Source organism: Rosa chinensis, chromosome 1 (assembly GCF_002994745.2).
Source record: "Rosa chinensis cultivar Old Blush chromosome 1, RchiOBHm-V2, whole genome shotgun sequence".
Lineage (NCBI taxonomy): Eukaryota > Viridiplantae > Streptophyta > Magnoliopsida > Rosales > Rosaceae > Rosa > Rosa chinensis.
Window position 1 is genome coordinate 40,450,753 of NC_037088.1, and position 27,119 is coordinate 40,477,871.

The 27,119-nt window shown below is 40.0% G+C and overlaps 2 protein-coding genes and 1 long non-coding RNA gene across 3 annotated transcripts; all 3 read right to left on the reverse strand.

The window, feature by feature from the left end:
• Positions 1-464: 464 nt before the first annotated feature.
• Positions 465-1,046, reverse strand: LOC112166817 (protein WUSCHEL-like). The gene is made up of 2 exons (XM_024303726.1): positions 672-1,046; positions 465-569 (listed from the first exon to the last, which is right to left on the reverse strand). The coding sequence occupies exons 1-2, from the start codon at positions 1,044-1,046 to the stop codon at positions 465-467; spliced, it is 480 nt and encodes a 159-aa protein (XP_024159494.1).
• A 17,307-nt stretch (positions 1,047-18,353) lies between these two features.
• Positions 18,354-18,865, reverse strand: LOC121051271. The gene is made up of 3 exons (XR_005805420.1): positions 18,808-18,865; positions 18,632-18,725; positions 18,354-18,529 (listed from the first exon to the last, which is right to left on the reverse strand). It is a non-coding gene; the product is annotated as an uncharacterized LOC121051271 (long non-coding RNA).
• A 3,684-nt stretch (positions 18,866-22,549) lies between these two features.
• Positions 22,550-25,828, reverse strand: LOC112166822 (putative disease resistance RPP13-like protein 1). Its single transcript, XM_024303741.1, has 2 exons — positions 25,320-25,828; positions 22,550-25,175 (listed from the first exon to the last, which is right to left on the reverse strand). The coding sequence occupies exons 1-2, from the start codon at positions 25,826-25,828 to the stop codon at positions 22,550-22,552; spliced, it is 3,135 nt and encodes a 1,044-aa protein (XP_024159509.1).
• Positions 25,829-27,119: the final 1,291 nt, after the last annotated feature.

Genomic DNA, 27,119 nt, shown 5'->3' on the forward strand with positions numbered 1-27,119 from the left:
TTCAGTAAGGTTGCCCAAAGGATTTGAAAAGAAAATTTGTGTCTAGGCGACTATACTTGGGCCGCATGTCTAAACCTTGATTCACATTGTCTTATTGAATTTAGCTACTTATAAAAAAAAATATATAATAATAATAATAATAATAATAATAATAATAATAATAATAATAATAATAATAATAATAATAATAATAATAATAATAATAATAATAATAATAATAAAGGGTCATAAATACAACTCTTAGGGAACAATTCTTGTGTTCCGACACTCGCGAAGCCCATTCATGAAGGCCTGTTTTTGAGGCCCATAATCATTTCTTCGCTATGCCTAGCAACACTAGGGGGGCAACACTATACAATACTAAGCTCATTTAGTTTAAAAAAAAAAAAAAAAAAAAAGTCATAAATACAACTCTTCGGGGGCAATTCTAAGTGTCCCTACACTCGCGAAGCTACTAAGCCGAGTCAGCGGCTCAGGAAACTTTTTCCAGCTTTGCCCTCATAGGAAAGGCTGAGCTCAAGGGAAATGTAAGAGCCACCACCGTGACCACCACCTCCGTCGGAAATAGTCTTCATGTTGCCAAAGATGTCCTCACTGTGCATGGGAAACAGTGGAAGGGTTTTAACCTCCTGGTGATCTTCTCCTCGTTGTTCCATGATGGATCCACTAACATCAGCAGAACTAGTTGACCCAAAATTGAGATTAATGGATCCACCAACAAGCCCTGATCTTTGCTTGGGAACTTGAACATCTGAAGTGAGATTCTTCTTTTTCAGCTTCTCCCGAGCCCTTTGATTCTGGAACCAATAAAAGACGTTCTTGTTCTCGATCTGTCCGTACCATTTTAGCTGGAGAGTGATCCTCTGAACCTGCTCTACAGTGGGGGACTTAACTCCCTTGTCATCGTAAAGCTCCTTGAGGATTCTTATCTGATCTGTAGTAGGAAGCCACCTGGTGTTACTCTGCTTGCAATGCATGTTAGGACTACTCTCGGCGGCTTTGTTGCTTCCTTCATCCTCGGTTGGATGACGGTTTTGTGGTTCCATTGATGATGGATTAAAGAGAATGTGAGAATGGAAGAGTGATGATGATAAGTAATTAAGAAAGATTGATGTTGATGAAACGATTTTGGGATTGGAAATTTGGGTTTACAATATGGAGGAAGATATAGGCATCCAAATGTCCGCTCTTGGATGGACGGTCAAAGAGAAGAGTCAAGTGTCAGTAAAGCGTGATTAAAGTTGCCCTAAATTTCGGAAAAGAAGGAATTATTGGCGCGTGAGGGAACCGAACGGTTTTCGAGGATGTAACTATTCCATTTTCAATATTATCTTCTCACGGTGGAGTTTTCAACAGCTAATGCGAATTGAGTTGGGGCCAGCAAGTGGATCCAAAAGAAAATATTTTCTCAAAACCCTCGTCGCGAGGCTCTTTTTGACGCGGAACGTATTTTAAAAGTTCATATTATTTTTAATATGCAACTAGGGGGCCTATATTTAGGGCCTTGCGAGACACAATTATTGGCTTCTCACGGATATTTGAATATCAGGATAAGAAAATATTATTGTATTCATAAAGTGGATTTGCAGCCAAAAGCAGTACATTCATTACAAAGCCAAAAGTGGCTAGAATACAAAACAGGAATCTTCAGATATCTTCTGAATCTGTTCTCAAGTGGAAGCAGCTATGGAATCCAACGTCGGGTTGAGCCGCGCCATTATCTCAAGGAGGGCAGACTTCAGGGAAGGAAAAAGAGGAGTACCGGAGCCCCCGCGCCCCCTTTACATGGAAACGGCAGAGGAATACAACATAGGCTTGGCCAACGCCAGTATCCATGAGAAGGGGAGACACCTGTAAAAGAAAATGGAGCCTCTAAGCCCCCTCAATTGGAAGCAGCTATGGAATCCAACGCCGGGTTGAGCCGCGCCATTATCTCCTGGAGGGGCAGAGAGTGAAGGAACCGAATATCAGCTTGAGTCTCTGCACCCCCTCTAGCCTTAGTAACCACCATTAGCTGGACGTGAAGTACAGGAACAGCCATTCTGTAGCTTGAACCCATTCCTTCAAAGAGTCCATCCCTTCTCATCCCTCCAAGATTCTATCAAGAAGAGAAAGGGGGAGAAGGAGGTGAGAACCAAGCCCCTTCCATCTAGAGGGCACAACACGAGCCGGGTCCAGAAGGAAGGAAACAGAGGAGGAAAGACGAACCTCAATTTAGCTTCCCTCCCTTCCCCGATTTGCTCCAAGTGGGGGATCCTAATAAAGATGATCTCGCATGATCGTGGATCTCACACTCGGAGCCCCCTCGTGTTTCTAAACCAATCTGAAGTCTGGCATTGTTGTTGCAAGATTTCAGAAAGGAGAAACAAGGGGTTGCCTAAGATTACGCCATAAGGCCTAACCCAGGCTTAAGATTACGCCATAAAACCTAAAATTTAGAGGCTAAAGGTCATTTCATGAGGGGAAGATTTGTGAAGAAGGAGAAAGAGAAGCAAGGACTGAAAGGCCATTTCTTGAATGTTTCAGAAAATTTGTTGTGAGTATTCCTTGCTCAAAATACAACTATTTAAAGGGACTTCAGGAAAATCTCCACCCTTGGATGGATGGTTAAAGAGTCAAACCGATGTCAGTAAATCGAGATTAGTGATTCCAAATCTCGGGAAAAAAGGGACTGGTAGCATGTGAGGAGCGGTTTTTGAGGAGTTAGCTATTAAAAGAAGGGATTATTGGCATTTGAGGAGACCGACCGGTTTATGAGGGGGCCTACAAAGATTGGCCTGCAAAGCTCAATTTCAAACAAAGTTCCTCCACGTGGCGTTTCACCTCAATAGCACCAGCTTCGGCTCAATAGCACCAGCTTCGGCCTGAGTGGCCCGATCTCTGATATGGGCCAGGTTGCGGCCCATTTCTTCAGAAGCAGCCAAAGGTTCATCGAGTTGAGCTTTTTCTGCAACAATCTCATTCTCAACAAAGGCTAAACGGGCTTGGAGATCCTCGATCCGAAGTTTGAAGTCGGACCTTTGGATTTGTAGTTCCCGCAGGCGGATGGCTCGCTCATTTAAAATACCGCGGGGGATGTCCATTTCTTGGGAAAGACTATTCAAAGTCTCTTGAGCATCCCGAGCCTGGGTGTTCGCGGCCGATTGACGTCGGCGGGCCATATCAAGTTCATTCAACAGATCATTAATAGCACTAAATTGCTGCAGGGTCAATACCTTCTCCTGGCAAAGATACCTTAGGGCTTCTAAGACTCGCGGGAGAATGTCAGTCTCTAATACCTGAGGACCCAGATGTTCGCGAAGCACCATTTTAGCCTCATCCACAGCAGAAGGAGGAGTTACCTCCAACACCCTCATCAATCTCTCAAATCTGGTAGGAGGAGGAGGCGGCAGAGGCGCTACAGGATCACGAACCACCAATGCAGAAGGATGGACAGCTTCCTCAGTTTCTTCATCTTCAACAGGTTGGTCTGTCCCTTCAGCCTCAGGAGAATCTGGAAACTCAACTCACGGCTCACCATGGGTAAGTGGAGCAGATTCAAGCACAGAGCCCTCAGCTTCGACGGTTGTCTCATTTGTTTGCGAGACTTGGGGGGCACCACCACCGTTAGTATCATTTTCCATCTCTGGGGCGACTGTCCCGTCGATAAGACCAGCAGGATTTGCAGCCACCTCCTCGGTACAAACAGAATCCTAGTCAGGTTCAGAAATGTCAGAGAGCAGGGTTGGATCTAAAGGGAAATGGAAAGTATTGGACAAACAGTGGCTTACCTCTCGAGCTGTCGGGTCGATATCTGGTACGTGGTCACCAAGAGGAAGAGGCCCCGCCTCAATCACCTCTTGAACCTCTAGTGCCACGAGAATCTCTGTCGTCATCAGTTCCTCATAAGCAGCAGAAGTCTCAGAGTGGCTTTCCACGCTTTCATCCTCCGAGGAGTCGTCATCAGAGATCGTTATTAAAATGGTAGGACCTTGCAGATGCTCTGTAGTGGGAGATGGGAGAGGTGCCGCAGGGTTAGTTGATGCTTGAACTAGCGAGATAATTGGCTCTTCTGCAGTGGCTGAGGGTCCAGCCTCGCTCAGGCGAGAGGGATCAATGGTCCTTTGACGGACCTGTCAAAAGATACATAGTGAAAATGCTGCCCAGATTTCAAAATTTAAATAGGATAAGACGGGGTCGGAGTTTACCAGTCGCATTCCCAGAGGTTCATCATCTTCAAAATTCTCTTTGACGAATTGAGCTCGATCGCGTTTGCAAGCAAATACAGCAGTGGCCTGTACGAGAAAAGAGTCATAACTCAAGAGGGGGGGGGGGGGGAAGCACCAAATATACAAGTTTGGGATCGTTCTTAACCAAATTACCTCAGCAGGATCTTCATCATGCGAAGACTCTCCCTCAGAAGTCTCCTCTGCTATTGCCTTTTGTTTCTCGGCCTGAACAGAGGCTGTCCTGCTCTGGGTAGTTTGCTGCAAAACACACTCAGGAATAAGAGTGGGAAAATCAACACAAGGAAATGGAATGGTGAAGAAAGACAAAAACTTACTATTGCCCTAGGCTCGTGGATTTGTATCCCTGGACGCAATGAGCGAGAAGGTAGAATAGGTCGCGGGGGTTGTTCTACAGGTTTGGAGAACCGCTCAAGAATCTCGCGGTCCTCCGGACCAGGGCTACTCATGCCACGAAAGATCAGGACGAAGAGTTCGTCATGTGGCAGGTCCCAACAGTTCACTGACACTTCTTTCCACCAATCAGCATAGTCATCATCGACATCGTTGAGGGGGTATAGCGCTCTGACCCAAGGGGGAATCACTATCAAAGTAAACTGACTCTGAAAGGGGGCAGACCCAGGTGGCGTTAATCTCCGCCAAGAAGTGTAGTAATTGGCAGAATCAACCAGAGGCCAGGGTACCAACTGGGCCAACCCAAATTGGCGAGCAAAGTGGTTAGGGGCGTAGAGCTCGTAACTTACGCGATCAGTGGCAAGACGAATATCCAAGCAGGAGATGGCGCGACGAAGGGCCAGGAGGGCTCTTTCACTATGATCCCGTCCACTGGGCAGAAAGCCATCATCAAGGGGAGGAGGGAAACGCCTAGAAAGGACTATTTTTGGGTCCGGCATCTCTCCCAGCAAGTACAAATAAATAAAACACTCGGAGTAGGGTGGAGCTCGATACCTTACATTGTGGCAAAGCCAGTTCCCCAAAAGGGAATCAACTGGAGGTTCCTTTGGAATATCACCGCGACGGAAGAGAGTGAAATAAATCTGCAGCCAAAAGGCAAGGATCCAGAAGGGACCACTAATGTCGGTATCAAATGGGCGCATTACGGCTCTATAAAGGGAGCGATATAATGCACCCAATACAGGTTGCCCATGGCCAATGCAAATACCATTGTAGAGAGCAGTGGCCAGAGAATTCCAGGGCCCAGTAGGTTTGTTGGAAGAAGTGCAAAAGATAAATTTGCAAAGCCAGAATTCCAGGAATGCGATACCTCCTGTATGGTCTCGCTGGGTGCAGTAATAGTCGCGCCAGAATGGGTAGGATTTGCTGTAATGCCCTCGACCAGCCATATCCATTCTCAAAGGAAATTGAATGCCATCAAATTGACCATGCACATAGGGGTCAAAATCAATAGGCAACCCCGTGATGGTAAGAACATCCAGCAAAGTTATGCTCATTTGCCCAAACCGGAAATCGAATGTATTGCTGGAGGTGTTCCAGAAGCAAAGAGCGGCGGCTAGCGGTCCAGGGCTAGTATTATAGGGCAGACAGAAGCATAAATCGATGGTTTGGGTGATACCCACCGCGTCCCATCGGGCCAAATCTCTCGCTCGGACCTCCTGATACCAAACCTTTTCCTCGGGAGTGACAGTAGGCCAGAAGCCCACTTTCCTTCTTGGTCCCTAACTGCTAAAATCACCAGGCACTTGCTGAAGAGCCGCTATGGGACGGCGGATGGGAAGCCCATAATAGGCCATAACATCATCTGGCAAACGATCGCGAGGTGTGGGACCCAGACTCGCTTGACTATCACCGCCACCAAAGCCCATCAGTCGGCTTCTCTCCTCTCCGGTCTGACGTCTACATCGAATACTCATGTTAGTCCGCCAGTTGAATGCGGCTTTCTCAGTGATTTCATCTGCCTGATCGATAACGAATGGTTTCTTGGATGCCATTTCTAGGTCGCAAGGATTACTTCTCCATTACACCTCGATTTATAGCTCAGATATTTTGGAGATTAATTATTAGTTGGGCCAGTGAGTGGCCCTGGTTGATAATTAATGAGTCATTATTTCATCTTGAGAATCGCATCTAAGGCGACAGTGAAGATATTTCTCCATTACACCTCGATTTATAGCTCAGATATTTTGGAGATTAATTTATTAGTTGGGCCAGTGAGTGGCCCTGGTTGATAATTAATGAGTCATTATTTCATCTTGAGAATCGCATTTAAGGCGACAGTGAAGATATTCCACCTTTTCTTACCACGGCAGGGCCAGCATAGCGGCCTGATGTTTTTTAATTAAAACATGATTAAAACCGATGCGGTTTTAGATGCTAAAGTTGCAGCAAGTATGGTGGTTTCACTTGGTCACACGTCATGATGTCGATAGCCATGATCCAATCATCCTCTTCGGCATAAGACTCGCGAAGGATTAAATGACAGCAAACAGTTTGCTATTTTGCATCTTATGTCGCCAAGTACTATAGGCTTTGATCAAGCCAGGAAAGCGGCTACAACCCCTACATTTGAGAAAATCAATAGAGAGCCAGCAAACAAGGCAGATACTTGTTGCTATACACATGGCGAAGCAACCACCAAGGAAGAGAAGGATCCTCATTCGCGATCAAAAGCAGTCTCCTTCGCATGAGGGGCACACTAAAGTTCTGATCTCCTACAACCTGCCCAAGTTCACCAATTCACTACATACCAAACATCAGATACATAGGGGCAATAAAGTTGGCAAAGGAAGCGTCAGTTCATGACAAAGGCAATTCAGTAGTGGCATTCAAGCTTTATGGCCTATTTAGAGGCCTATATGAAATCAGTCAAGCAATTTCAAGCCAATAAAAGTGGCTTTGGAACAACGACTTTGAAGCAACAACATTATAAGAGTGGTACTGATTCAAGACCTCTTCAGTCAAGACGAAGACCTTTTGACTTCGAGGTCTGGGGGGCAATGTTTGGACCCAAAATGAGCATTTTGGCCTGACAAGGCATGTGTTGGAGAAATTGAGCCAATGCCAGTGGCTCAAGCTATATATTGTCGACAAGTTCGAAATATATATTTAGAGGCTAAATAAAGCCTACTATGGAAGCATGAAAAGTCAACTTTAGCACATTTTCCTACTTCGGCTAGGAGAAACCGAGCTAAACAAGGAAGGAGGGGAGGCAGACTAACCAAATGAAATCTAAATGAGCTGAAACTTTCCAGATTCATTCTAGACAGCCCAAGGATCATTTCTTATGAATAGTACCAGAGCTATTTTTGAGTGGAAGGCCTTCAAACAATTAGTCCAATTTTCTACAGAAGCAAAACTTGAAAACTGGACCTGTAAGAGGTCCAGCAGCATTTCCGGCCCAACCACATGGAAATAAATTCTGAAATTTTACCACAGTAATCTACACTCATGGTGGATAATTTCATATGAAGAAGTCGAAGGCTCATTATGAAGTCTTGTTGGAGAAATAATTGAAGGAATAAAGGGGCAGAAACTGACCTAAAACCAGCTCAATATTCACATGTTCATGTTTCCTACCCACATGAAGAAAGCTAGATGCTTTTCTCTTTTTCCTTGGATATATTTTTCTTCTACAATCTCTTTAATAGATCATCATCACTTCCATGTTTCTGCACCTTCATGCTTTGCTTTCATTTCATCATTTCTCTATCTTTTCCATATTTTACAAATCACTTTCATACTCCACTTTCATTATTTTTCTTCCACTCATCATTTCACTCTTTTTTTTATTCCCTATATAAACACCTTCTCCTCTCATTCTCAAAGACACATTCACAACAACAACATCTCTAAGATGATCTAAGTTCTCTCTAGAGCAACTCCTCTCCTTCTCTTTCTCTTACTGGTGATCACACTCCTAGTCCTAGTCTTCCCAGAAGCCGACTTTCAGTGCCACCAAACCCTCTGTCAAAGTACTTCGGTCCTAGTCTCCTCGGGAGCCGACGGTAGTGCCGCGACCACAACGGTTACAGAACCAGCCAAGCAAGGGTAACGCCCTAGCAACCCAGCCAAGCTAAAGTCACGCTTTAGCAAGTTCTCAATACTTCCCCGTGATTTCGCTCTGCTCAATCTGCAATATTGAGTATCGACTTGTGAACAAGAAGAAACTTCAGCAAAGTCCTCACCACAAGGCACAAAGAATCCCACGACGAGGTTGGTGCTCTCCTCGTCCACAATCGCTCGACAGAAGTCAGGTCAAGGGACACCCCCGACGACCGCACCCGACGGTGCTGGCACGCCTGCGCAGAAAAGAGACTGTTGACCAGCTGCAACAAAATTGGAGCCAAACAATACCCAATCACCATCTGGGACGTAGAAAATGGTTGAGTGGCAGTGGACCTCAAACGAATAAGCACAGCTGCATACAATATTGCATAGCCCCAAGCAGAAATAGGGAGATTGGTGCGCATTATCAATGCTCTAGCAACCATTTGTAGTCGTTTAATGGCAGCTTATGCGAGACCATTTTGGGTGAGAACATGAGAAACTGGATGTTCAACTTCAATCCTAATGGACATGCAATAATCATCAAAAGTTTTTGATGTAAATTCCCCAGCATTGTCTAGTCATATAGACTTAATAGGATGATCAGGGTGGTGAGCCCTTAACTTAATAATTTGTGTGAGGAGTTTAGCAAATGCAGCGTTCTTGGTGGACAAAAGTATGACATGTGACCAGCGTGTCGATACATCAACCAACAGCTTAAAATATCTAAATGGTCCGCAAGGTGGTTGAATAGGTCCACAAATATCACCTTGGATTCTTTGCAAGAATGGTATGTTTTCTTTGGTGTCCTTTGTATAGGATGGTCTCGATCCTAATTTTGCTAAAGAGTAGGCTTTCCAGAACGAATGATAGGCTATAGAAGCAACTAATGAGGATTTTGGTTGAGCCATGATGTCCCAAATGGTCATGCCAAAGCCTATATGTGTTAGAATCCCATAAATCATCTCTCATAACTTGATTGGATTTAATGATTCGAATAGTGGTTGCATACAACCCACTTGATCGACACATAAGTTTCTCTAAGACTCTTTTAAGTCCGTAGTCATTAGAGGTGATGCAAAGGAACTCTTGTCCATTCTCACAATGTGTTTCCACATGAAAACCATTTGCTCTTATATCTTTAAAGCAATAAAGTTCAAAAAATATGTCCACGACATGAGATCAAATAAATCGATACTTTATTAATAAAACAGCCAATGATTACATCAAAGTTTCTTGACCAAAATCTAATCCAAAAATAAAAATCAAATATAGACAAATTGTAGTCACTCAATCCGTTTGGTAACTCCAATTTGGTTGTGACCAGGTAAGGTAAGGTGAGATTTTGGTGGAGCAATGCTCACTTTTAAAACCGTTCTCTCAGTTCAAACCTTTCTTAGACATCACAATTAATCTTGGACGAGCCTAGTGAGAAAAGTTAATACAAAATATCATTGATTGATTTGAGGCATATTTGTCATCATATAATTCTTGGAAAATAAAAGACTATTCTAAATAAAAATCTGCAGTATTCTGTCTTCATCGCCAGATTTAAAGTCTTTTTGAACTCGATGTCTTGATCACCATGATGCGGCTGCCTTCTTAGGTACATTGCAAATTCAGGTCCATTGATTAGACGTTCCATATCAGAAATGGACACCATGAAAAGGATTCTCCCTTGATTGAGGCACATTAGCGCAATGTGCATGGTCCCTAGGACCGGTGGCGTTGGAAACTGATGACCATGGCCAACGTTGGCTCCATGGTTTCTAACCCTTCGTCCCTCAAAGTCACGCCTCCTACAGTCGTGTGATTGTCGCCTTGGACGATTACCTTCATGAGCATTTTGATCGTATGGATCATGACGTCGATGACTACTTTATCTAGCCATAGGACGATGCTCTTGCTGGGCTATCTTGAAGCCTATCAAATTCTCTTTTCACAAGCTCGTTGCCATGTCTTTCAGCAGTGGCCATAGCTTCAATAAGTTGTTGACAACTTGTGATCCGTCTTGCATTTATATGAATCCGAAATAAATCAGAGGACCTCATAGCATAGACAGGGAAGTTAATGAGGGTTTTCTCAATCAATTGGTCTTCTGTGATCGTCTTTCCACAGAGACGCATCGTTGTTTTGATGCGATGAGCTTTTGAATAAAATTGCATGACTATGTCAAATTCAGAGAAGCGAATATCATTCCATTCTGCTTCTAGATTCGGAAGGATGGAGTCACGAACATTGCCATATCGTTCAGGAAGCTCTTACCAAAGCTTTATAGCGCTATCCTCATTACTGGAGGTCACCATCCATGTGACGTTTAATTAGGACAAGTGCCCTGGAGTTATCGATCTTAGTTTGAGGGTCTTGAGCCATTCCATTAGAACAAAGCTCTTGGATTGTATGCAACAAATCTCGGGCAGTAAGGTGGATCTTGATGTGAATGGCCCATTCTAAATACCTTTTGCCTGCATAATCCAATGGAACAAAATTGAGTTTGTTCACGTTCAACATCCTGAAAGATGGAAACAAGAACAAGTTAGTTTCGGAGTCAATGCTTCCACGAAAACTAGTAATAAGATTTCCGAGCTATGCTACCAAGAAATCAATTTCCAAGAATATTTGGATTAGACCGAACGATGATGTTTATATGGTCATAAATCGATGCTTATGGACGCTCTTAGTCCAAAGCTTTATGAACACTCTTAATCCGTAATATTTCGATGCTCACGAACACTCTTAGTTCGTGGTTTACGAACGCTCTTAGTTCGTATAGCGTGAATCCCCAAGGTTCTGCTTTTTAAAGAATCGAACCCACGTTATAAGAAAGGTGAGATGTAGAAGAAGGGAGGTTGCAAGTCCCCGAGAAAAAGAAGAAGAAAGTAAATTTCAGAAAGCAGAAACTTTAATATTAAAACTTACTTGTTAATTTGGAGCTTGAAACCTTGCAATATATTGTAAACTTGAACTTGGAAGTTTGGTAATTGGTAGGATAACCTTAGGTGGCTCGGTGGCTTGTAGGTTGCGGCCTTGTAGTTGTTTGCCGAAGGTTGAGAGGCTGAGTGCAGCCTCTTGGTGCCGGAGGATGATTGCGGTGTGGGGAATGCGTGCGGCGCGGATGAGGGGAGGCATGCGGCAGGCACGGTGGCTGCAGGGGCAATAGGTGTGCGGTACGTAGGACTGCAGGGGTAGCAGATGGTAGGGCTAGCGTGGGCTAGGTGCAAGCAAAGTTCACGATGAAGAGTTTTGGTTTTGTGGTTAGGGCTCGTGCTTATAACGTGTTTAAGAATGAGAGATTTGAGAGAGATTGATGAGAGAATTGTGTATTCCATCATTGAGAATAGGAGCCCTATATATGGGGATTACAAAGTACATGTTCTAATGACACAAGGAAAACTATTCCGAATAGGACTAGGAATTCTAGAAACTTCTCTCTTATCACAATCATAGAACTAATCCTAGTTTGATAAGGCACACAAAAGTCGATTTCCTTCATATATAAGCACTGGCGTAACTCCATAATATAAATGTTATCCTGGCTGGTAATTTTGTTCTACACTCTTAGGTTCTTAGCTGTATATGGAAGTCCAAAATGTTATGAATTGCTATTTATAGACGAGTAAGAGAAGTTTTCTAAATAATCAATTCGCTAAAATACCAACTTTCTAACATCTAACACTAGTCCAGATCTTTACAAATAAAAGACAAAACACCACTAGTCCAGACTGACCGCTATGCTTGCTCAAAAGTCAAGAGCATTCATAAATTTGGACTTTAGTTGGACCATTAATAACAATAAAGACATGCAACTAGAATTTTATTTTTGTGACTTGCAGAGCAGGCAAGAACTATCAAGTCATTAACAGGGTCTCTTAACTTGATCCAGTGTGTTGTTGGTTGTTGTGGTCTGTGTGGTTGTACGTAGTTTAGTTTTCATCTTGTGATATTGGTCCCAGAAAAGAAGGCCGCATGTAGTTTAGTTAAGCAAGTGGCGTAGTAATTAAACTTGTTGACTACTCTTAAGTATTGTTCTCTGGAACTTCATTACATTTTGATGAAGACATGTATGTAACCAAATAATAATCAGTGCATCCCTGAACATCGTTGGTCGATCTGTGTGGTTGTAAATTATGTGTACATCGGTTAATTTTGGTCAGATTTATTGTTTTACAATTTGCATTCTGATGTTAATTTTAACTAGTAGAATGAATAATCATGCTTCAGAGGCTGTAAATCTAGAGGGTAATATGTTTGTCAATCATATTAACTGATCGATCTATCTTTTTGGTAGCCATAGCTTGTTCATTATATAGCCAAATCGTTTACTGCCGGTACAGTACGTAGTATTTGTTATCTCATTCACACAAAATTATACAAAGAAATGTTCTGCAAATCCATATAGCTCTCTCTGGTCTTAATATAGCTTGTAGTTGGCCTACACTGTCACCTATATATTAAGCATCAATGTAAATCATTTGAATCAAGAGGAGAGTTAATAGGTTTGAGTGTATTGGGGATTTGGGTAGAGAGAGTTGTTCATAAACTCTAATTGTATGTTTCTCCAAATTGATCATAGTGGAATATCTTGTCAGCTCCGAAAGTGGATGTAGCTCAATCACAACGATTGAGTGAACCGCTCTAAATCTTAATGTTCTTTGTGGTTTGTTTATTGGTTGCTTTCTTTTACTTTGTTTGTACGTTACTCTAGAATTCATATCAATACCAATTTGTTACGCTTCCGCACAACACCGCATCCACTTGGATAGTTGACCATACAATTTATTTTTGGTAAGGTCCAACCACCTCAAGTTTTGTTGATGTCTTAGAAAATTTGGAAACTGTACTAAAAATGTAATCAGACAACACGCATCAAACGACAAAATGCTTATTTTCTGTTGTGTGATTTTTTTAAATGACATATAAATTAATGTATTGTCTGAATACACATGAAAACCGTGCTTGTTTCATTTTAGATATATGATCACATTCAGACAACACTTATAAGTGTCTAAAATATGGAGATATTTCTTCTCTAACTATAGCAGAAAATTTGAAATTCCCTCCAACTACATTATGTCATTTTTCTCTAAAAGTGCCCAAACTTTTAGCTGTAGTGAATGGGGATGATGACATTCAGACAGCATATTTAAGAAAATTATGTCGTTTTAAATTGGGAAGTTAAATTTTTTTTTTTTTTTCCTCTGGGCATCACAACTGAGCTTCGTCGAAATTGATGGCACCGAGTTGAAGGACCGGCACATAAACGTCATTTCAAATCTGGATCTGGAGATGGGTCGGGATTTAGGGCTCATCTAGTTGGGAAAATCGATTTCACTATTCTCTTCTGGTCATCTGAAGTTTGGGTTCATGGAAGGGACGGCGCGTCGGAACGGAACCATAGGCGGGGATCTTTTAACGATGACTGGGAGTCTGATGACTCAAATAGTGTCCGACATGGTGACTGCCATCGTCATCCCAGTCCACAGCTCCGAGAAAGCTTAGGTGAGGGACGGTAAGTAAGATTCAAGAATTTGGGGATTTCTTTTATGTTTAGGGTTACAATTTTCAATTCAATGACTCCATTTTGTTTCAAAGGAAGGTTGGATTAGAGGTTATGTGGTTTGTAGGCATAGGAGAGGGAATCGTTATCTCTCCTCACCGGGTACTACTGCCCTCTCCAACTTTGTCAAATTTCATTTTGAACCTCATCATTTTCGAACAATTACTTCATTTGATTTCAATTTCGGACTTGTGTTTCATAGGCTCGCTGTTTGTAATTGTTCCATCCTGCATCTTGTTTTCATAAGCGTATATTATTTGGGTTGTGACATTCATGGAAATTGTCTACTTTTGATGCAGTTTGTCATGGAAGCTTGGAGAATAATGAATGAGAGAGAGATTAGTCTGAATAGCATTTGCTCCTCGCTTATGGTGCAAGCTCTACACCTCTATGTAATTGAGGATACTTGGAGGAGGCATGATTTATACTATAAGAGCAAGTTCACCCTTAGGTCACCAGGTCACCTACTATTAACTGTTTTTTAGTGTATATTTTCATTCTCTGGGTCACAAAATACACTGTGTCCGTGACCCAGGGCACGAAATACACTGTGCAGATCACCATGGTGACCCAAAACACTGTACAGGATGACCCAGGGCACGAAATACACTGTGCCCGTGACCCAAAGGGTGAAATTAACACTAAAAAGTAGTGAATAATTGGTGATTTGGTGACCCAATGGGTGAACTTGCTCTAAAACTAGACAGCATTATCTAGTTAGCCGAGTCAGTTGGTAATAGTAAAGTTATCTTGTATGAATGCTCTAATACGTACTATAGTAATCGAACGATCAGTGCCACCATATTTACACCAGCTTTCACTGTCAACCTTTGCTATGATGTTTTGTAAGGGGATCAAAAGATCAGTTTCAATTTCTAACGCAGGCCCCGATGATGGTATATGAGTTTCCAATGGATAAGTGCGGAAATAATATTTGATTTCCCCTAGATAATGAGAAAGATGTTGTTTTATTTATGAATTTGTTTTTGGTGACGCTTGTGTGATGCTACTTTTGAATTTTTGAAATGCCTAGATTTAATTTTAAAAATTTATTTTCACATCAATTTAGGAATGGGAGATTAAAAAAAAAAAAAACTCATGTTATTTGTACTGTTTAATCCCAATGTTGATGCTTCTGAATAACCATAGGCTATCTTTTCTTTCCCTCGATGATAGTGATATGACTAGCTGTCCATGTACATCTTAATCATAAATCTCTAGATATTGAAATAGCTGTTCGTTCCTGTTGTGTTTTGTGTACAGGTGTGCAAAACAAGATTGTTTATGAGGCGATATGACGTCATTGATGTTATTGTAACTAACGAGAGAACATCTTTTTTATATTTAGTATAATGTTTGAAGAGTAATAACTTGCTACTTTCCTTGATTCATTGTTCAATTTCTCTGTCACCTTGTGCTCCACTGCTCCTTGCTCTCCTATACTGGTCTCATTCTAACAAAAGATAGGCATAATCTTACTTTAACAATCTGTTGATTCAAAACCATCCCATCCCATCCCATCCCATCCCAGTATTTTAAAATCAATATTATATCTTCAATTGATGTTTCCCTTTCAGGTCAATTGCTCACAATGCATTCTCCGCGCCCATTCCCAAGGAATATGCTGCAAGACATAAACTATCGCGGAACTAACATCAACTATTTAGTCTATCTTGTGTGAAAGCATCAATCAAGTTACAGATTGTGGAAAAATGAGAAAACTGATAACAATAAAAATGCATTAGAATCTATAGAAACTTGGTACAATTGTTTTTCAGTTGTGAAATAAATCTACTCATTGCCAAACTGCCTGAGTGGTGACAACTAATGCATGATCCTAGGGGCTGAAACATGTCTAAAACTTAGAAATATATCCATTGGAATCTGAAACATAATCAAAATATGTGAATTCTTAGAAAATATGGGAATTCTTTGATGTTACAGGATCCTAAATTTAGAAAGCGTTGTTCAATGGCTTTCTTTAGCTTTTCCTTGATATTTTCCCCCTTCTCAAGTTCAGGGTTATCCTGGAAAGTACGGAATCCGGCATTAACTAGGGCTGTATAGAGGTGATCTGCAAAAGTCCTGCGAGTGTCTTCTCATCAGAAGCTCAAGAACACGTCATGACGAAATCGAGAAGCAGACGTAGTGGGAAAGGAGGCTCCTTGAGCTCTAACAAGAGCCATCGTGATTGAAGGAATGAACAAAACTTTCTGATTCCTCAACCAAGTAGAAAAGAAGGCTCGATTGATTCTCTGCCTTCATTTCCTGCATCTCACACCAAATCAGCCTCTGTTTCGCATTTGCAAATTGCAATAATAAAAAATCAAACTTTATGCTCATTGGGATAATGGCTCTTACCAATTTAGGATTTTTTCGCCCAAATCCAAAAGTCCAATCACTCAACTCCTCACGCATGAACCTGAAAAGTTGACCAAAAATTGTATCCAAGTAATCTAGATAAAGAAGAAACCTTTAAATAAATGTTGTATCTGGGAGCTTTACCCGCCAAGAATCCACTCCTCTTCAACCTCCAATTAGGGCTCTGTAATCCCAAACAGACCATTCCGTCAAGGTTTGTCATTTCCATAAGGGCCCAAACATTGAAAATAGGGCGTGGACATGGGCTCCACCAAACTGTGCAGGAACATCTTAGCCCAACTATTGGTTTTCGTATTACAACCAAATGAGTCCAACCTTTGGACTCATGGTTTTCGATGATGATTGGTTTGGTTGAAACTGATTACATGCGAGTATAATTTCAGGACACACTCCAGGAATGTGTGTCCTGCTGTGAGTTTACCAAAACAGTGCCGCTACATTCTCTTAAGTTTTCTACTTATAGTTAGCAAAAAATTGTCCCGGAAATTTGATGAACACTCTGCTGTGTGCAGAAGAATGCTTCATATGTAATGTACCTACTTAAAAAGTCTGTACAATGTTGAAAATGTTCCACCAATGATGGAAAATTGATTAACAAGCAGAAGAAACAAGAGTCCACTAGTGTCTATCTATAACTAATAGAAAGATGCTACAAACTGGAAACTGCCTCTTTGTACTGCTGCAATGTCTGCTCCTCTGAAATTAAAGCCTTTTTGACAAACTCCCAACATCGATGCAAATAGTTCCTCCAGCTAAGTAAGATATATATGCAATAATTGATTGACCCGGAAGCTGGAAAAAATCTTACAGGTCCAGTTAGGGGAGACTGTTGGTGCTCATGTTATCGTTTGCAAGCCCACAAGCAGCACTGACATTTCAGTTGATGAATTTATAGCACCTGAGATAATAGAGAAGTGCGACATTAAGGTCATAGATTTAAAATAAAATAAAAATTAAAATAAAAAATCACTTCAAATCTATGGAAGTAAACCACCTTCAGACTTTCAGAGGCAGGCTGGCAGCATTGCATAAGATCAAGAGTCTAGAAGCTTTGATTACAAGTGGTTCCAAAAGGTTGGCACATGCAAATGGAAAATAGAAATTCAGTACAAGTACGCACTTTGTCCATCTGCAGCCAACGTTAGGAAGAATTAGCATACAGAATTCACAGCATATATAAAATGAAACAGAGCATAATGGCCAAGTTACAAGAAACTAATCCAATAGCTCTTAACTAATGGCATTCATACATCCAAATTTTTGTAGAAAACCTCTGAAATAGAAGATGCTTCACTGTCAATCAGCCATGAGAACTTTCTTAGCCCCAACACTAAACACTTCAGTCTAAACATAGAAACCCAATGTATGGATAACAATGACAGGAAATCAGTAGAGTTTGTGGACCAATTGGAACTAGAATGCGATTATTTATTTGTATTTAACACAATGTCCTTTTCTTTTTTTTAACATGAATTAATCAGCACCCTAAATACATGCCTTGAATAAAACTTATCAATGGACTGATATGGAAGGGAAAGGATCTTTCAGGCAAGTAAGCACAGTTCATATCAATCAAAGTGCTATTTTGGTCATGTGTTGTGTGTTGCCATATATGGACATCAAGTTTCTTTGCTGATTAATGTAATTCCACTGGTATAATAGAGGAGCCACAATGTTTTGAGGCAACTGATTCTCCATTTTCATATACTGCAAAAGTACGGAAGGAAAGAACCATAAGGAAGTTTGTAACCAACGAAAAAAAAAAAAAATTACCTTCAGTGGCAGCACTGTAACTGGGAGTAATTCACATCTCTCTCTTCATCTTTCCAAAATGCAGGGCCTAAGGCTAAAGATCAAATGAAACAAGCAATGACCTGTAATTAAGACCATTAATTCTTCATTTCCATATTTTTCCCAAAAAGAAGAGTGATGGAAAGGCTATTTTTCCCAAAAAGAATAGTGATGGAAAGATTAACTAATAAGCAGTGGAAATTTACCAAAAAAAAAAGCCAACATTACATATGTAAGCATGCATATAATTGTATTTGCATCATCACCTCATAAATCATCAATGTATAACATATCAGTACATGTAAATGGAAGTAGAAATGTAATATTGGCAGATAAGCTTTTAACAAGCACATGCTTAATTCATTTTTAAGACCATGTTTAATTTTCTTTGACAGGAATTAATCAGCACCAAGTACATGCTTTTAACAACTTAGCAATTGACAGATATGGATGGGAAAGGATCTTACATGTCAGTAAGGACAGTTCTTATCATTCAAGGTGCAATTCTGTTTGGTCATGTGCTATCTTTTGCCACAGAGACCAAGTGTCTTTGATGATTAATGTAATGCTCCTGATATAATAGAGAAAGCCATAAGCTTTAAGGTAGTTAATTCTCCATTTCAGATTCAATACAAAAGTATGGAAGCAAAGCACAACAAGGAAGTAAAATTACCTTCAGTTTCAACACTGCCTCTGAGACTATCAGGACATCACACATCTAAATTAACCTTTCTCTTTCCACCTTTTCCAAATTGCAGGGCTGAAGGCTAAAGATCAATATAGAGATAAGCCAAACCCTTTAATTACGATTAATTCTTCAATTCCATATTCAATACAAATGTAAAATACCTTTAGTGGTAGCGCTGCATATATTTACTGTAAACTTGTAACATCTAGAGAACTGATATACACTGGCAAAAGAAACAGAAAAACATCACTATCAGGTCAACCCTGAAGGTGTGGTCAGAAGAGAATCCAGAAGATGTTACATGAAAAAATAAAGTAGACTCTAGATTAGTTATTATATAAATCAGTAGTAAACTGCATCTGTATACTGAATTCCTCAGCTTACGTTCTAGTTCCACATTGTGTGGAATACAATTTATATCTTTCAATGAGAAAATGGAAGACAGAACAATGGAATCCAGTACGTTCAAACATTTGTCAGAAATTCAATACACACGCACATATGTGTTACAATGAAAAAGATTTAACGATGCATAGAATGTTGTAACTATGCCAAAGTCAGAGACGACCCTCCTTAACATTCTGCAAATCATTTGCAACAGTTTTTTCTTCATTTACCTCGATTGACTCTGCCACATTTTGTGTGGCAGGGTTGTGAAGATTAAATTGAAAGAGCAACTTTAAAAGCTTTCTAGAAAGTCTTTGACGAAAGACCAAGTCAGTTCAACTAGAACGAACTGAAGAGAGATCAGAAGAGTGCAAGTATTGACCCAAAGTCGAAGCAGTAAATCAGAAATTGCCTACTAGAGTGAAGAGGTGAGTAAAGCTAATCAACTGAGAGAGAATTTGATAATTATGCTTACAACTCAGACATCAAGACATGGCAATCAATATTGGTCCTGCGAGCAATCTTAACCTCAGCCTATCTCTGTCTTAACATATCACGAAATTTTGCTCACTTTCCACGAAACTGCTGCATATCAAGAAACAGGGCAGAAAGAAGACACATTACCCAGCTTTTCAAAGTAACATATATATTCCCAGGGGTAAATTCCTCCTATGGTACCTGAGGTATTGCTTCTTGGACAGTTTGATACCCGATGTATTAAAGGGGACAGTTTGGTATCTGAAGTTAGACTCAGGGGGGTGTATTGTATATGGAATTAGTGGAACTTTTAAAGAAATCTATGGAATTTAAAAGTCTGGGTGTATTCAATATAGACTTTTAATAGTCCATGAAAGTCTTGAGGTATTCAATTAGGATTTTTAAAGACTTCATGAATTCCACCAAAATCTAGGGGTATTCAATTAGGACTTTTAAAAATGAATAAAAGTACAGAAGTATTCAAAATATCATTCATACTTATGGAATTAGAAAATAATTGATAATCATGGACTTTGTAGTGTTAACTATACATACCAAACTCCAATAATTTTCCAGCCTCCAGACCAAAGATTTCAAAAAGTCTATCAAAGTTTCCTCTTAAAAAAAAAGAAAAAAAGGTCTATCATAGTTATTCTCTCTACGCACGAAGAAGTTTGTCCTTCATCATCTCTCTTTCTTAATTTTTTGTCTTTTCTATAATTTTTATGATATCAACCTTTTTTTATACCCAACATGTTCATTGTAGTTGTTGAATGTGATTTTTTTTTTTTTTCAATTGTGATACTTTGAATCCTAATAGCAATAAAAATGATTTATGAAACCCTAATAAAACTCAAATATTGTGGTCTAACCCTAAGACCTTGAACCATACTAAATTTTATTTTATTAATTAATTATTCTCATTAATTTGAATTTATATTATGGTTCAAAAAAAGGTTGAATAATTGAATTTCAATTGATTGACTATAGATCAAGACATTGACCGATATTGCTACAATATATGTTAATTAGCGAAAACAAAATTGATGAGAATAATTAACCATAAACATCAAGTGATCTATATTGTATATTTATGTTGTTGGGAGATTAGAAATGAGAACAAACTTGCTAGACAAACTAACAATCATTTATTTGAGTCAATTTCTATTAGAAGATACTAGAGCATTGAAGAGATAACAAGTAATTATTTTGTTTTGTGTTTGGGCTGCATTTGCTTTTAATTTTTTTTTTTTTATATTTTGTACATCCTAGGAAATCTGTAGAAGTCATTCATAATAAAGTATATAGATTTTCATGAATCAATAAAAGTCTGTTGCTAAAATCAATGGTTTTAAGAAATCCATAACAGTCTATCAACTTTTTAAAGAGTCTGTGGACTTTTCAAAAAGTCTATCATTTAAAAAAAGTCTACACAAATCCAAATACAATACACCCCCCTGTTTGACACTTTGGTACTTCTGTTAATTTTTCTGTTAAATATAAGGATAAAATTGACATTTAGAATATATGTATAAAAACATAATAAAAAAACATGAGTTTGTGGGTTGATTGCCGTTCTTCATAATTTTATAGGTACGAATTAATGTTTATGAGTTATGTTGAAGGTGAAATATTCGAATTTTATGTTAAAGAAATATAATAATCAGATATTTTTTTTGTACTATTCTCTATAAATCCACTAATTTTTCCTCCTCTTCATAAACACAATGCGATGATATTATTTGGTATTATTTTAGGTCTTCATCATTTTTTGGGTCATTTAGGAGAAAATGAAAATGAATTAATACTTTTGGATTATATTAAAGTTGACATAATTGAATTTTATGTTTAAAAAAATTTAGTTGTACGAGACTAGTTTCAATGGAGTACTCTCATAGGTGTTCACTATATGATTACTATAGAGTAAACATAAAATTCGAATATTTTACCTTCAACATAACCCATAAGCATTAATTCATACCTATAAAATTATAAAGAAAATCAACCCACAAACTCATGTTTTTTTTATTATGCTTTATACATATATTCTAAATGTCAATTTTATCTTTACATTTAAAAGAAAAATTAACAGAAGTACCAAAGTGTCAAACGAAGTCTAACTTCAAGTACCAAACTGTCCCTTTTAATACATCAGGTATTAAACTGTCCAAGTAGCAATACCTCAGCTACCATAGGAGGAATTTACCCATATTCCCAGTATCAATAGACTGAATTGGGAAGGGCAAAGACCAGAAATTGGGATGTGCGACATACCGTAGGAAATGGAAATGGTCTGTTTCTCCTTCATATGGCATGTCGTTGTCAAACCCATCGATCATGAGTTCAAGCAAGACCCTAGAATGAGTTCAAACAATAGGATCTTACACGCAGAATATGCAAGCCCTCTGGGACATTGCCAAATTGATCAGAACGCAAGCCCTCTGTCGCTGTCATATCGGAAACCAATTGATCTCTGTGTGCTTGATGTGAGCAATCTTGGGCTAATCTTCACCCATCTCTCTTTGGCACCGTTTCTCAAGCAAAGGGCATCCATGAATATTTAGATGAGAAAGAGAAGTGGGTAGTCCACTATCTGGCAAGCACTGCAGAGCTGGGCAAAACCAAATCTGCAAGTGTTGAAGAGAAGTGGGTAGCCCACTATCTGGCAAGTACCGGAGCGCAGGGCAATTCCATATAATTTCAAGAGTTGAGATGGCCAAACCACTTGGCGTCGTGGATCGTCGCAGTCAAACCGCAGATCTTGAGATGAGTGAGATTGTTGGGAAACAGCCCCAGCCCTACTTTTTCGTCCCAGCCCTCCGCAAACAAATCTACTTTTTCGTCCCAGTGACAATCTTTCAAGAGAGGTGAGTGTTCGGAGACCCTTATTCATATTCTGCATTTTCTTTGCATTCAATTTTTTACAATCGCTGATGACAAGTGATTTTAACTTTGACGGGAATCCATCTCCTGGAAAACATTCCAATTGTGGGCAATCTTCTACCGACAAAGACACAAGAGATGGGACACTATCTGACGCTAATCTCCCGGTAAGATTGGGACACCATATGATAGATCAAGTTCAACAAGATTAGGAAAAATCCCACCTTCATTATTGTCACCTCCAACATAAGCCCATTCTTTCAATCCACTCATACTGTTGAATTCTAAAGACCATAGAGATCTAAATGTTTTATTCGCACAAGTAGTAGTATCGCCGTCACCATAATAGAATTCAGAACTTATAGACACCACTTCATTTAACCCTTCAATATGAAGCTCTCTGAGGGAAGGTAACTGTCCCAATGGTGGCAAGCAGATACAATTCGCACAATATTCAAGTTTAAGATAAACAAGAGCAGAGGAAGAATAATATTCTGACCAACCTGGAAACATTTTGCCTCCATAACCTTTAATAGCAAGCCTTTCCAGGTTCAGGTGAGGTTGGAGCTTCTCAATCACTTTTCTTTGTTCTACAGTATTATTGCCTTCTTCACTCCAAGCTTTTCCTCTCCAATCCAATTCCAGTTCCTTAAGGAACTTCTTGTCCCTCAGTATGTAGGCCTCCAAACCCCTGCTATGCACAAGCCCTGATATTCTAAGACTTCCATGCAAATTTTCAAGCTTCTTTAACTCCGGTAAATTATCCCCAGCAGTTTGTTTGTCCAGCACAAACTTTGGTAGCATCTGGAGGTCTTTCAACTTACCCATTTGTGGTGGCATCTTTTTTAACTTTGTCTCTGTAATATCCAGATGGCTCAAGTTGATCAATCTTCCCAAGTTGGCTGGCAGTTCAGTAAGGCCTCGACAGTGTGACAACAACAATGCTTGCAAGTTATACATAGTACAAATTGTATCTGGTAACTTTCTGATGGGAGTCCAAGACAAGTCCAAGTGCTTAAGATGTTTCAAGTTGTTAATTGAATCAGGCAATTCCTTAATATCGTACCTTGATAACTTGAGCATTCTTAAACATTGAAACTTTGGCAATGCCTTATAGAGTCGTTTGCACAACTGTCCCCACAAATAAGATGGTACTAATGGTAGAAAGGTGTGCAAACATTTAGCTTGCTGTAAAGCCTCAAACATCTCTAGGCTATCAGCCTCATCATGATATTCTTCCATATATGAAAAGTGACGAGTCTTGCTCAAATTGTTGGGTGAATCATTGCCCTCCCACCTAAAGCAAAATTCTCCTGATACAAAGCTTGCTAAATCATTGATAAGGTCATGCATGAAATATTGATATGAACTTGATGAAACTTGAAAAAATGACATTGAGATTAGATCATTGAAGTAATCTTGTCCGATTTCTTCTGCTGTTTTGTTTTGTTTAGGTTGCAATAGATCTTCAGCCTTCCACAAGTAAACCACTTCTGATGTTTCGAACATATAGTTCTTGGGAAATATCGAACAATATGCAAAACAATGTTTGAGTTGTGAAGGCAGGTACATATAGCTCAACCAAAGAGAACGGAAAATGTCACACTCCAAAGGCAACTCCCACATGTCACTGTTCAATATAGTTTCCCATTCACCCACATCTAATTTAGAATATAAGAGACCCGCAAGCAACTTAATAGCCAAAGGAAGACCCTTGCACTTTCGAACAATTTGTCTACCGATTTCTCCAAGATGTGTCCGCGCGCCAACACCTGCATTTTTGAAGGCATGTTTTTCAAATAATTGCCAGCCATCTTCCTCAGGCATTGGCATGAGACAGTGAGCTTCAAGAGTACACACCATACGTGCAACATATTGATTGCGTGTTGTGACAATAATCTTACTTCCTTGTGCTCCAAATTGAAAAGGACGCCTTAAGACCTCCCATTCAGTATAATTCTTGTTCCAAATGTCATCAAGAACCAAGAAAAACTTTTTCCCCATCAATTCATCCTTCAGTTTTGACTGAAGCAGATTTAAATTCAAGATGAAGCAAGCGTCTGAAGTAAGGGACTCATAAATTTGTTGTGAGATCAAAAGAACATCAAATTTTTCAGAAACACAAGCCCATGCTTGGATGTCAAAATGTTGTGCAACTCTAACATCATTGTACAAAAGCTGGGCACGGGTGGTCTTTCCAATCCCACCCATACCCACAATAGGAATCACACTCATCTTATCACCACTCTCATCATTTGATAGCAGCAATTTAGTAAGTGTCTCTTTCTCTTCATCTCTGCCACACACACCGGAGTCTTCAACCAAAGAAGTTGACGCTATTGTCTGTGATACCCTGTATCCAGCACTTGCTTCCATCTCGAAGACATTTCTTCTCCGCTCCATAAGAGTGTCTAGTCTGTTAAGAACTTCCTCTACCTTGGGGTATATTAAAGCTGGGTCAAAAGCATGAGATGGAGGAGTAGGGATGAGCTCTTGTACCTTACTCGTGCTACTCCCACATTCGTGTTCTATCTTTTGCCTCAAGGCTTCTGTTTTGATCTCTTGCAACAAGTCCGCAGCATCATAGACAGCCTCTTTAAGCTTATGGAGCCATGGCTTCACAGTTGTTGGGAATTTCAGTTGCTTCCCCTCGGCGTCATCAAGAACAGGGTTAACAGATAAAAGCTTCTCCTCTAATTCCTTCTGGACATTGCTTAAGGGCACACGACCTATCCTGTCTTGGATCACTTTAACAATGTTTTGGATAAACTTTGACTCGTGCCTACAAATTGCAATCAAAACAAAAATATATCTTACAAGCTAGCCAGCTATGAATCAGATATGCGAATAAAAGCAACAATCCCATGACATGTATATACAGTTCTTAGTAATTACTCAAGGCTTTAGTTTTGATGAATCTGCATACCCATCAGCTTCATTTTGTAGAACCATTCCTCCTAGATCTGCAACTTCTTTAAGCGCTGCCCTCCATACTCTCATTTTGCTCGACGATTGAGTTTTCTTGTGTCTAGTAAGTGCTTTTGCAACACTTCCAGTCTGCTTCCTCACTTGGGATGGATCAATGTCGTAGAAGACAGGTAAAACGACATGCTTGGAGGTCCTCTTGCGTTCAAGGATCATAACAAGCTCGTCGAGGCACCATTTGGAAGAGGCATAGTCTTTCGAAAACACAATGACAGAACTTCGTGATTGTTGAATGGCTTTCTCTAGTTCTTCCTTGATATTTTCCCCTTTCTCGAGTCGGTCATCCCGGAAAGTATCAAATCGGGCGTTGTCAAGGGCTGTGTGGAGGTGATCCGAAAAGTTCTTTCGAGTGTCCTCACCACTAAAGCTCAAGAAGACGTCATAGCTAAATGGGTAAGGAGAGGTGGTATATTTGGATAGGGAGGCCTTGTGACCTCGGAACAGAGCCATGGATGAAGCAACAGATCAAAATCTGAGAGTTATTTCAGAAGGATATCTCTGCACTAGTCTGTTATTTCAGGTCAATTGTTTTCCAGTTTTTGGGTCAGAAATCATGAGCATCAACCACTTGGTGCAAAAGAGAATGATAATAGAATGGTATAATAATGAATCATAAGAAATAAACAAGAATCTAGAACCAAAAAAAAAGAAAAAGAAAAGGCTCAGCAGCACGAGCTTTGTCGCTGGCCTATTAGGACTGCCATCGCTAATCACGGCACCTTCACAACTATTTGCCTCGTTGAATAACAATTTGATTGTATGAGATTGTGATTGACGACAGCAAAGCCCAGCCGATCTACTTCACTGGCAACAACGCGGGTTGGAAATTCGCCTTGTTTTGATACATCTGACCCTTTGTTCTTATTCCTATGGTAGCTCTGCTTCGTTTCCAGCTTTATGGTTTCTGAAGACTTCAACGAGTCAGACTTACCAAGTCTTCTAAAAAGAATTTTGCTGGAATGTGTTTCTTCTATTCAACCATGTGTAATATATACAGCAATTACAATAAAGAGTCTCCACAAAGCAAGGGAACTAATAAGGTAAACTATCCTAGATAATTGATGCTGATAGATACAGAATGAATGCAAAAAGATATTGACAGTAGAAAGATATTGACAGCTATACTAACAGATTCTACTAAACTTTCTAACACTCCCCCTCAAGTTGGAGAGTGGATGTCTTGCACTCCCAACTTGCGAATCATTGGTATGAAGATCTCCTTGCCAAGAGCTTTGGTCAAAATGTCAGCAAGCTGATTTGCAGAACTAACAAACCTTGTCTCCACCGAACCATCTTGAATCTTGTCCCTGATATAATGGCAATCCATTTCTATATGCCTTGTACGTTCATGAAACACTGGATTTGCTGTGATGTGTAATGCAGCCTTATTATCACAATACAACAATGCAGTCTCTTGATGCAAAACCCCCAAGTCTCTAAGTAAATAACGAAACCATGTCAATTCACAACAAGCTCCTGTCATTGCACGATACTCTGCTTCAGCTGAAGAAAGGGAGACTGTTTTCTGGCGCTTTGACCGCCATGAAATCAAAGAAGGACCTAAGAACACACAGTACCCTGTAGTAGACCTTCTCGTAAGTGGGCAACCTGCCCAATCCTTGTCACAGAATACTCGCAGCCGCAGATCACTGGTTGAGGAGAAGAATAAGCCTTGACCAGGAGCAGATTTAAGATAGCGCACAACTCGTAAAGCTGCCACCCAATGTGCCTTTCGAGGCTG

Bases quoted from the DNA above. Each gene is read 5' to 3' on its own strand.
- LOC112166817 (XM_024303726.1), bottom strand. From the start codon at position 1,046: ATGGAACCACAAAACCGTCATCCAACCGAGGATGAAGGAAGCAACAAA. The intron at 570-671 runs GTTAGTGGATCC...GGCAACATGAAG, and splicing joins GGTCAACTAGTTCTGCTGAT to ACTATTTCCGACGGAGGTGG.
- LOC112166822 (XM_024303741.1), bottom strand. From the start codon at position 25,828: ATGGCTCTGTTCCGAGGTCACAAGGCCTCCCTATCCAAATATACCACC. The intron at 25,176-25,319 runs GTATGCAGATTC...TGCAATTTGTAG, and splicing joins CTACAAAATGAAGCTGATGG to GCACGAGTCAAAGTTTATCC.